Genomic DNA, 12,293 nt, shown 5'->3' on the forward strand with positions numbered 1-12,293 from the left:
CTGGACAGACAAGGCAGATGCAGGAAGAATCGTGGTATTATACTGAAAAAGGCAATTCTATTAGTACAAAGTCAAAGAGAAGTGTAGAGTCATATGACAAAGTCAAAGAACAGGTAGATCATAGGACAAGCAATGGAATACCATTCTTTCAGAAGTGATAAAGAGAGATCACAAATAATAGATATGAGGCTGGAGAGATGGTGGAGGAGCTAAGACCACACTACCGGAAATCCAGCTCCAGAGGGCCTAATGCCCTGTCCTGTCCTCCATGTTTACCTGCACTCACAGGCACAAACCCACATACAGATATATACACAACTAAGAAGAAATCTTTGAGTAATGAACTGTATGTCTAGATAGGCATGTAAGCTCAGTGTATAAAGTGCTTGGCACTGGTAGCTTATTCAAATATTATGTGATTTTCTTGTCCTTTAAAAAAATGCAAACTGTGTAATTTGAAACTTTATTCTGCAATGTGAGACTTTCAAGAATGTTAACCATCATCTACTTTCCATTAACATATAATATATATATTAAATCAGACACTGTTGCAGCATGAAACATGGATAGTAAATTGTCCTAACTTAGCTAATCAAAACCTGGAATCACCAAACAAAATCTCTAGTTCTCTTAAAAGATATTTATAAAGTTTATTTAAAAAAAATCAAAATAATTGACTCAGTAAGTACAGTTCTAGCATGCAGCAAACCATCATTTAACATGTTTATCTTAACATAAATTCTTATTTTATTTCCACTCCTACAATTCCCATAAGAAGCTTGCAATGGTAATAAAGGTAAGTTTTTTTGTTACAGGTACTTCAAATAGCACTACAATACATCTCTTGACAAAATTTTTACAATATTTCAACTTTCAATATGAAACAGCTTCAAAAGGCATGAGCCAAAAAAAAAAAAAAAGTATCTTATCATTCAGGCAAAGACTCATGGTCATACAAGCACAACATTCAGAACTTTCCCTGTTTAGGTGGGAAAGAAACACATCAGGCATTTCTTTTCAAATAAAATTATATAAATTACTTAAAGAAATGCCCAAATCCACAATTTCACACACTAAGTAACTCTTGAACTTTTACTCTTGGAAAACATGAACGATTTGCTTTTAACCAACAGACACATCCTTTAAGAGTTCTGTGCAAAGTCAGTTCTGTGAGCCACAACTTGTTTGTGCAGGAAACACACACCTCAAGTCTTAAAGAAACAGAAGCTATTCCTTGGAGCATGCGGCTCTCCTCTTTAGACAGATTCTCTACTTCAGAATAGGCACATTTATTTATCATCTGGATTATTTTACTCATACCATCACATTTTATCTGTGTAAATTATATCCAAGTTTCTTAAGGCTCACTTGGGCTGAAAGCTTTCCTCCTTCCTTCCCCTCACAAAGTACAGCTCTTACACCATGATCAAAACTTACAATTACTCCATTGCCCATACTGCCAACAGAGGGCTTTTCACTATATTTAAGCATGTGAAATATCCACCTGTTTCTTTTCACCTTAGAAACAACAGTTAACCTTTTTATTGCGAGAATATGTTAGTCAAAGATTTTACAAACTGCCACAAATGTGAAGGACTCGTGACTAGGTCATTTCTTTCATATTAGGATTAAATGAAATATTTTTGTCAAGTCATGACAATACGGTTTAGAAACAAATACTGCCTTGAGCTCCCTAAGCACCATATTCCTATATAGGGACAACATTTTTACTAACTGAAGGAACAACAAAGGTCAAAAAAAAATACTGTAACATTAGTGTCTTTCACAGAAGAGTGAAGTCTGAAACTACATAGCTATTGCCATTTGATTGAATTTAGCATAAGAGATTTAAGTCTTATGGCCAAAGAGTTGTTAAAGCAAAATCTTGCCCCTGGCCACTGCTGTCTGCTGTCAACCACTAATAAGCAAACAGGTGCACTGCATTTAACTAAAAAGATACAACTGCAGACATAGATGAAAGATTCATGGCCCTTGGAAAGCACCATGCAAATGTAAACATTAGTGGATGGTAAACACACATGGGTACAACCCAGCTTCTTGCTACTTTAAAATTCCTTAGGGAAAATAGTAGCCTAGATTGGGATGGGGGGGTGGTGGTAAAACTTTTGTCTTAGAAGGTAAAATCACCAGTCTCAAAAAAGGGGGGGGGGGNGGGGAGAAACCACTATGGAAAAGTAAAAATGCTATAATTTCTCCAACCTATTTCCGTATCTATTACTCTTTTAATTTGTAAGAAAACCGTTTTGCAATAAAATGTGCGCTTCCATGTAGAAGAAAATAGGGCAGGGTGGTTAGATGCAGCTGAATGGCAATTCTGGCCTCCTTCTGGGAGATACGCATAAAACCAAAGACACACAAGGTCTTGAGTAATTCAACACATGAGGCCAAATTGGACATGATGGATCCCTAGCTTTTCATACAACCAGAGTTATATGCTGACAACCTTAGAGTCCTATGGATGGCATCAGGCCATGCTATTCCTTCTCAAGTCATTCAACTGTGTCTAAAACACCGATTTTATTTATCTTACTCCTGATTATGCATGACAAGCAATTGCCTATGAAGTCACCTAATGTAGGCCTTTGGCAAAAATGCCATATGGGGTATTATATCACATTAGTGGTTTTCCGTTACACAGTTGAATCTAGAACCACTTTCTCTTGAGGTCGCTCCTTAAAGTGAGTGAGCTGATGTCTCTTCCAATGAGGTGCTTGTCTAAATGTTTTGCCACAGACTGAGCACTCAAATGGCTTCTGCCCTGCATGAATTAAATAGTGTCTTTCTAGTTTGGACGGAGATCGGAAATGTTTACAACAAACACTGCACTGGTAAAGGAGTCCGTCACTTCTTTCAGGACGGCCTAAGTAACTGTAACAATGATGGCTCTGCTCTGACTCCACCAGTGCATTGGCAAGGTAAGACTGCCTGCTCCTACAGTGGGAACCAAGAAGAAAATCCTCTGGTTCTACCTTGACTTCAATTTCTGATACCTGACTGGACTCTGAACTTTCACAGCTTTGGGAACCAAGCCCCTCACACTGTTGGGAGGCATTGTAGCTAACATCATCACTTGGATGGATGAAAAGTTGGTTCACATTTCCAAAGTCTACTTGCCAAAAAGAACTATAAGGAATCTTTTCAATATGAGTTAGTTTATGCCTTTTTAAGTGAGCTGACTGTCTGAAAGATTTTCCACAAACATTACAGTCGAAAGGTCTCTGTCCAGTATGAATTAAATAGTGCCTTTGTAGCTTAGAAATAGAAGGAAACACTTTGTCACATTTATCACAGGGACACATCTTATGTCCAGTATTTACATTTTCACTTGAATCTGAAAAACCACACTGAAGCATGTCACAGTTATTAAAGTATTCCTCACCTGACGAACCATAGATTGACAAGTCTTTATTATTGACTGAACCATCCATAGATAATATGCTTCCCGTTGTAAGGATGCCTTGCAAACTCTTACCCGTATTTTGGCTCTGGAATTGCTTTTGCCAAGAAAATGGCAAAGCCAGTGTTTTCTTCTTTTTTTTGCTAACTGTCTTGTATGAACCATGTCTGCTAAGAGAACCCACAAATGTTCTCTGAGTTTGTTCTATGTTCGGCTTACCAGAAGAATGTTCGCAATTTTTCAAGTAGTTGCTTTTAAATGTTCTTTTCTCTGATTGAAGGTTATCTGATTTTTTACCCCCAGCACGTTTAAGTTTAGCCAAGAGCTTTTTAACAATGGTCTTATAGTTACAGCCTCTTTTGAGTCTGCTTGGACCTCTGCCACCTCTGGCAGGAAGACACTTGTGTCCATTGAGAATCTGCTCTGACTCAAAACATTCTTCACACTCCGAACACTGAAAAGGGACAATATAAATTGAGTGGACATCAAGAGGATTATTCTCCTCAGAGTCACCCATATCACCACTTTCAAAAGCATCCTGCTTTGCATTTAATTTATTAGGTAGGGGACATGATTCAGGACTTTTTACTTTTAAAGGAAGATTCTGAAAAGTCTTATTCCTAGTGTGGATTTGTTTATGCTTCAGAAGTTTGCTTTGAATCTTAAATCCTTTTTGACAAAAACAACATTGAAAAGGTCTTTCTTCTGAATGTGTGAGTTGGTGGATTTTTAAGTGGGTTGACTGTCGGAAAGATTTACTGCACAGGACACATTTAAAAGGCCTCTGCCCGGTGTGAATAAGTGAGTGCCTATCAAGTTTTGATTGTGATGGAAACATTTTGCCACAGATCGTACACGCGTGAATATTCTTTCTTCTCTTCGTGGTGCTGTATGTGGCATCAGGCTTAGAGCATGGGTGTAGTGCCCGTCTCTCATCTGCAGTAAAAGTATTACACATTCCATATACCGGCTTCTCTTGCTTGGTCTCAAGCAGTCTTCTGACTTTAACATCATTATGGTAGGATTCATTGTGAAGCTGTTGATGCTTCACAAATGTCTTCAGATTTTTAAAGTGGCGTTGGCAAATATTACAACTAAAAGGCAGATTGTGAGTTAACTGGTGCCTCTCCAGATGAACGAGTTGTCTAAAGTTTTTATGGCACACATCACATTCAAATGGCTTTTGACCGGTATGAATGAGATAATGCCTAGCTAATTTTGATGGTGTTTCAAAGTGCTTGAAGCAGATATTGCAAATATATGGCCTGTTCCTAGGTAGTTTGTTGGCTACACATTGCTGAATCTTCAGCATTTTAAAGTTGTTTTCAGCCATCACATTCCTCAGTGGCATATCCTGATGAGTTCCATGGCATTCTTAAGTTCCACAGAGTTCTAAAAATTAAACAAACAAAAACAACGAAGTATTAATTTTAAGATTTGTATAAAAGCAAGTAATTTCCTTAGGCTAAAGATTAAAAGTATGGGAGAATTTGTACTTTTCTTGTGTTTTCAAGTACTATAACAACCATCTTAGATGAATTCTTTAGAATCATAGAACTAATTTTAGACAGATTTAAGTCTTAAAAATATCTAAAATTCAACATGTTTTTAAAGTACTTTTTTACTTGATAAGCTAGACTGAAAAATGACCAAACTTTTAACATTCAATAACCCTTTCAGTTCCAACTTTCTTCATTATTAGATATGCCAATAAGTTGCTTTGTCATTATAAAAACAAAAAACAAAAAACCCTGTTATTGTGGTGCACCTCTAAAGCTACCCATCATAAGTTAAACACAAGAAAGACCATGAATTTGAGGTCAATATGGGCTATTCAGCAATTTCAGGCCAGGCTCAGGCTAGTGAGACTCCTGCCCTAACAATAAATAAATATTTGTAAATTGATTATAAAAAGGTAAAAATATAAAATACTAAGAACAAGACATTACCATTGAATTACAGCAATACTGCAGACATGCTCTGACCATAAACCGTTTCATTTAATTAGATTTAGATGGTTGACACAACATTAAAACTATTCTCAATGGGCTTGATGGCACATGCCTTTGAACTCAGCAGTTGGCAGGCAGAGGCAAGTAGATCTCTGTGCGTTCAAGTCTATCCTGCTTTACAGAGTTCCAAGACAGCCACAGCTATAAAATGAGATCCTGTCTCCAAAAACAAACAAACTAACAAACAAACAAAAAACAAAAAAATAAAAACCCACAAAGCACTCTCCTTCTCTCTCCTCAAATATTTAAGATCAACAAGGAGAATATTCCCAGAAGACCTGAGTTTTAATCCTAGATTTTTTTTTTTTCCTGTATAGTTCGTGTGTCAGGAAGAAAGGGGAATTTGAGATTCTTTAAACTGGGAGCAATGCTGTACACATGAATGGCAATAACGTATGTGCACATGTCAGGAAATCCTGAAGCAACACAGAAATAGGAGAGGCCAAATTTTGATTCTTTAAACTGGGAGCAATGCTGTACACATGAATGGCAATAACGTATGTGCACATGTCAGGAAATCCTGAAGCAACACAGAAATAGGAGAGGCCAAATTTTATGTTGTGACTCTTATCTCTGTATTAATATTTTAGGTTCCTTAGACAGACACACAAAATGTAGTTCTTTTCTCCCTTCTGCTTTGTTGAAGACTTCCTGACAAAAACAAGTACAAAAGAACGAGGCTGACATCCTGCACACTCACATGTGTATTTATGAACAAAGAACAGACTGTTGAATGTGGTTCCTTTGTCAGGCAATATTCAAAATAGGTCATTCTGGTCTAAGATGTACTCATTACTTGTATCTTTGAGACAAACTAAAACTTAGCAAACATTTCACAATTCTCATGATCACCCAGAAAAGACAAGGTTCTTCTCCATTACTATTTTACTAGCCTTAAATAAGCCAGCAATTAAAATAAAAACCAAACTAACCGAAGCTACGCCTCTTCTTTCATTCTTGTATACGGAATGTCTAACTATACAAGAAACTAAGACTTCTTTTGTCTACCACCTTGGCAAACAGTCAACCTATACGGTTATTATCTCTCCTAGGCGACACTTTAAACACAAAACCAAATACACGCATTGTGCATCTGAATAGAAACAAATACAATTTGAGAGACTATTTTGTACTAGTTGCTTTTAACAGTGTTTTCCGACATACAGGTCCATCCTCATTATTAGCTGTAAAGTCAACTCAATGGATCAGTCAGGTCAATTGGTTTAATAGATAATGAAGTACCAGAATATATATACCATGTAGTAAGGGCCCCCAGGCAAGAGCTCTAAGGAACACAAGAGAGTCCTGTTTTCTTCCCATTGGTTCAATTATTTTAAAATATGCATGCAAAATTATCTTATTAGTAGTCAAATGAAAAAATTCATTTACATAATGAAATAAAACAATTAGACCATAAAACACTCTACTAATTTATAAAATATATCATATAACCCAGCAACAAACACCTGTTGGGGTTATGGGTATTTCTATTTCTCTCAGCTTTGAAAAACAAAACAAAGCAACAAAACCCAAACAACAACAACAACAACAACAAAAAACCTAAAAATGAAACATGCAAACTTGTTGGCAAAGAGTTAAGCGCTAGGAGGATTAAAATGATCATAAACCCAGCAGACTGCAAAGAATTCAGAAATGTATTTAATTCTTGTCAGGCAATTCATCGAATTCCTGCTGAGCCACAACTGTCAAGATGGTCGTCAATCAGGACAAGGAGCCAAGCTTAAATCATCAAACTTCCTTCACTTGTTGCAACAGTGTTCTCTTAAACAGACAGACACCGAGTGTTAATGGATAAAGTGCACAAGAGGAAAGCTTCTAACAAAGGGCTTTCCCTTTTTCCTATGGGCTAATGTGCCAGGAGAGGGTTGGTGAAGGACTAAAGGGAGAAAAAAACCTCTGTACTGCACTGACTCCATACTAAGTATGCAATGGGAAGGCAGCTCCTCCCCAGGAAGCTGGTGGGCAAAACCTTGTAACTGCCAAAGGTCAAACTATAGGGTTTGAGTGTGGAGAACTCAAGAACTTCTCCAATCTTTTTGTATACTTCTCCTTTCACTTACTACAGAATACCACCCTCTCTCAAAAAACAAAAAGTCTCGCACTAAAACGACACAAGGCCACTATATGATTATAAATAACAGGCACTGGCTACCTCTAGCTCCTGTACTCAAAAGGGTCTGTGGTCAAGTAGCTATCACTAGTATTAGGATTGGATACGCCTGTCACTTGCTTTGGGAAAGCACTTACTGCGAGCCCTACCTTGTCAGAATCATTTGTGGCAAGTGGTGATCTCACTTCCTATTTATAAGTAAAAGGTCAGGGATTTCCACACTCCAAGCACAATGCCCCCTGTGGACTTAGAGGTTTAAATCCCATTCACCTGATTTTCTTTTCTTTCTATTGGATTTTTAAACTTTTTAAAAACTACACAAAAGCTAATTTTCACGTTAAAGTGAAACATTACAAACCAATGGATGTGCCTCAATGACTCTATCCAGACATTATCATGATAGGAGCTCACACAACCTTAAGCCAAGTAACTATAAAAACTGACATCGATAAAATCCAATGTTGTTTCAAGGTTGAAAGTAGCATTGTCTTTGCAAATATCTCTTTAAAAGAAAATCACAAAATACAAAATAAATTACAAGAAAGAAATAAAACACCGTAGAGAAACGTAGAGTTCCAACTGGAGAATTATCTATGGTAACATTTACAACAGTTTTCGCCTCTTTCTATTTTTTTTTTTTTTTTTGTCCATGGCCCATTCTCTTGGCCTTGAACCATCCATCCATCACCTTTCCCTAGACGGAAGCTACGTGTTTAGCCTCATCTGCTGTGCAAGTAAGGAGTCTGCAGGGGTCGAGCGGAGTTCAGGGACTGTGATTATCCTATGCCTAGAAAAGAAGGGCAAGGGTGAAAGCTCCACTAACTGCAGCCAGAAGATGGGGTGCAGTGGAAGAGCTGAGTGAAAGATGGAAAATAAGTGATTCGACCCCAGGAGATGGGGCGTGGGGCTCAGCTCTTTTGAGTTTACCGCTCTGACGAAGCACATGCAAGGAGCCGAGGTCGTGGCACCCAGTTCAGATCCCCAGGAACCTCGGCGGGACTTGAGCAGGCCTGACCCTCTCCGGGATTCGTTCCACCTCGCACGCAGGCTTCTGGGGTCCTCCACACTCACTCACCCGGAGCTGGCAAACGCCGGGCAGGGACGCATCTCAGAGCCTGGGTTTCGCCAAGACCGCAGGCAGGCTCACGTCCGCAGGGTCGGCGCGGCGACTGGCTGAGTGCGCAGGCGCGGCGTTCAGGCGCGCTCTGAATGTGGTCCGTCCGGAAACATCCTCTCACGATCTTTGGGCCCGTGCTTGCTTTTTATCCACCCAGTGCTGCTATTTCCAAGGAGAGAAAAAGGAAGACTCTAAATGGGTGCATGTACTTTCTACCCTACTGTTACCGACCCTTCATTGTGGAAGTCCCAGAAAGGACTGTAAAACGCCAGCTCTTATTGGAATCCATGATTAGAGTTCAAAGCCCACTCATAATTTTTTTGTAAGCTCGGGGCTGTTGGTAAAACTCTCAGTATTAGGTACATTCTAGATCATGACTGTTCTCAGCATTTCATATTTCTGTAAATACGGCCAAGAGGTGAAGGCATACAGAATCAACTTCCCTCAGGGGCCCTATCCATTGTCTTGCCAAGGGCTGGTCTTGCTGATTTCACTAGTTCTATGTATTTTGGACATTTACAATATAGAAAACTCTTTGCCCAGCATTTTGGGTCTTCTTTGATGATTTATGTAAGATGTCTTTGGACAACATGCATGTAAAATACTCGACATTATACCAAATACAAAAGCTTTGTGAAATGATAGAACCCTTACTAGGGTCCAGGAATAGCCACACAAACGACTCAGACATCAATCTCAGTAAGATTTATTGAATACACACTCCAAATACAAATCTGTGATGGGGGCAAGCGTCAGAACCAGTTTTTCTATGGAATAGGTGCATTTGCAGCATTTACAACATTTGCAACATATAGACTATCTAGACAAAGCAGAGCTGACTGACCTTTAAGCTGATAGACTAGGTCTAGAGGGGAAATTCTGTTCTTGATAAAGGAAATCAAGGCATTAATAATGCAGGGCCCAAAGTTTAGCTAGCAAACATAAGCACCCGGGGCTGGGGGATGGGCGCAACCAAGGCTGTGATGAGTGCAGTTAACCCAGGGGACCAATTCAAAAGGGATTCATACCAGCTCATTGACTGCTTTCTCTGTTGTTCCCTATCAAGGATGTTAGTTCTAATTTTTGCCAGAGTGTCCCTGATTACCCCAGCGTGATTAACTTATAAACAACCTTGCTCTCCAAGGGCCACATATAACCCCCCTTCTTTTAAGAACAATAAATTTAGAGCCCTTTGACTCTGTAGGACTACTTCAGCTAAGGAGTCTTCTTGATTTTGTAGGAAGAAGGTGGCTGAGCGAAGCTGGGCTAAGTCTTTATCAACTTGTACTCTCAGGTATTTTTAAAATGCTGGCATCCTGGGACTAGAGCTGCCCTATCATGTGCAGCAGAGCCTGCTATCCCCAGTCTTACTAGTGTGGGTATCAGAATAGGGGCACTACCTAGTTGTTGCAGGAGACATTTGTGACTGCATCCTGCAGTATTTTCATAATAGGAAATCGGGGGTAGAATATGTAGCATTATGCAAAATTCAGGTTTTTGCTCAATGGCAAAATGGCTAATAGAGAGAAAGGAGTAAGTCCTGGAGTACAGGCAACCCAAAACCCTCTGGGTGCAGCCAGGAGATTGTTCTCGTTTAGCCTGATGGTATTAAAGACCTTTATCAAATGCACACACATCAGGATCATGACATACTTGAGAATAAGATCGAGTAGATAGGGATATCTTTTTGACCTAAAATAAATTCCAGTTACCCTTATATACCCTAAGGTGAGGGGAGTATCTCAGGGGCATGATATGCTATTGTTGAGGGAAAACAGCTTGATGGTCTGGCATCTGTTGTTGCTATGCTTATACAGTAGGGAGCTTAGGGTTTGGGCAGATCCAACAGTCATCTCTCATATTGGTCTGGGCACTGCTTAGGAACTTAAAGGTAGCCAAAAAGGTGTCTATGGACAGGAATCTGAGTGTTGAATGGAGTCTGAGGTGTCCTACAGAAGGGGTCTTGGAAGTAAAATTTGTGGTTCCTGATCCAGGGGGTACAGAAGAAAACTGGTTGGGAAGGGGAGCCTCAGGGATTTCCACCAAAGGTCCTATGGATTTAAAGAGAGATGCTTTGCCTTACCTTTGAATGGCGAACACGGTTCCTGGATCTTGGCCTGTCAGGTATGCTCTAAGTCCCCAGTAGGCATAAGGGGGAAGCAAGTCTCATCTCTTCAAGGTGATGGTGACCAGGTTGCAAGTGCAGGCTATCTTACAACTAAGATTTCTTTCAAAATTTGTGTCTAAGTACTCATCAGCTCTATAGGGCTCCCAGCCCTTAGCCCAAGTAACACAAGACCAGAAGAGACAATAGGTCTCTTCTTCATCCAAACAGTAGGGTACCTCAGCTCCCTTAGTGGGACAGGCATAATATGATCTTCCTCAGTTTTCCCTCCTCAATGTTTCTAGGTTGGCACTGTTGAAGAATGGCACCAGTTCTTCTTCCCAATCCCATGTGCCCACAAATAAAACTCAGACTCAAAATATATTTACAAACACCTTGGCCATATAGCTAGGCTCTTCCCTGACTAGAATATCCCATTTATTCTAGCCTATATTTTGCCACATGGCTGATTACCTGTGCTCAGGTACCATGTGTCTGACTTGTCACCTCTCCCCAGTGAATCTCCCTGCCTCTTTCTCTCCCAGAATTCTTTCTCCTCCCATGTCCCACCTTCTATTTCCTACCTAAGCCATAGGCTATAGGCTTTTTAATTGACAGGTGGTGCACCCATGTAATATACAAGATGTTCTCTTTATAGACACCCAGTGGCGAGCCTAGACCCTGGCATCCCAGGGCCTGGCTATAAATGGCAGATGTCTATTTTACACCAGGGAGATTCATGGTGAGAGTGGTGGTCACATTCAGCAATAATTTTGCCTGTTTTAGTGTCTGAATGTCTCCATATCCTTGGCCTACAGTTTCCTGATTTTATAGGCCTTATGTTTTGACATAACATCAGATTTAACAAGCAAGAAAAGAGGATCGAGGTGAGCCATTGACAATTAGTCTTTATTGGGTCCTCGGGGGTGTGGCCTGATGATCCATCGATGCTCTGGGTTCCAGTGTTTTCGGGGATTGAACTTCAAGTAGGATTGGTGGATCCAAGTTTGGAGCCCACCAAGCTGTACACCCACGGGTGTGGTCAGGATCATGATGTAAGGCCCTTCCCAGTGAGGGGTTAAAGCTTCCTTCTGATGTCTTTTGATAGGACCAGGTCCCAGGTTGGAATCAATGGGGGTTGACCCATGGCAGTTTCTGCAAATGTTGAACCTAAGTGTGGAGACCAATTTGGACTTTCTGAAGTGCCTCAATTGATTTAAAAATAGCATGATTAGAGATATCTGTTAGTGGGTCTGCTCTAGTATTTGGAAGGATTGGAGAAGTTCTTTCAAACATTATCTCATCAGCAGTCATTCCCCTTAAGTAGGGGGTGTTCCTGATTCATGGGGGTGGGTGAAGGGAAGGAAGGACACCCAGATACCACCAGTTTCTAGGGGTAATTTGGTTAGACCTCCTTTAAAGTCTGATTCATTCTTTCTACCTGTCCTGAACTCTGGAGATTGCATGCACTATGTATCACTGGCTTCTTGAGTTCCTGCCTTGATTTCCTG

The 12,293-nt window shown here is 40.0% G+C and overlaps 1 protein-coding gene across 2 annotated transcripts; it reads right to left on the reverse strand.

Moving 5' to 3' along the window:
* Window positions 1-483: 483 nt before the first annotated feature.
* Window positions 484-8,769, reverse strand: Znf770 (zinc finger protein 770). Of its 2 annotated transcripts, none has more exons than XM_029474533.1 (2): window positions 8,489-8,627; window positions 484-4,810 (listed from the first exon to the last, which is right to left on the reverse strand). In XM_029474533.1, the coding sequence occupies exon 2, from the start codon at window positions 4,767-4,769 to the stop codon at window positions 2,652-2,654; it is 2,118 nt and encodes a 705-aa protein (XP_029330393.1). In that variant the 5' UTR covers window positions 4,770-4,810; window positions 8,489-8,627; the 3' UTR covers window positions 484-2,651. The 2 variants fall into 2 exon arrangements, with proteins under 2 accessions (XP_029330393.1, XP_021010619.1); XM_021154960.1 differs by lacking the exon at window positions 8,489-8,627 and adding an exon at window positions 8,637-8,769 and having other exon boundaries at window positions 626-4,810.
* Between the last annotated feature and the right edge of the window lie 3,524 nt (window positions 8,770-12,293).

Source organism: Mus caroli, chromosome 2 (assembly GCF_900094665.2).
Source record: "Mus caroli chromosome 2, CAROLI_EIJ_v1.1, whole genome shotgun sequence".
In the NCBI taxonomy this organism is placed as follows: Eukaryota; Metazoa; Chordata; class Mammalia; order Rodentia; family Muridae; genus Mus; species Mus caroli.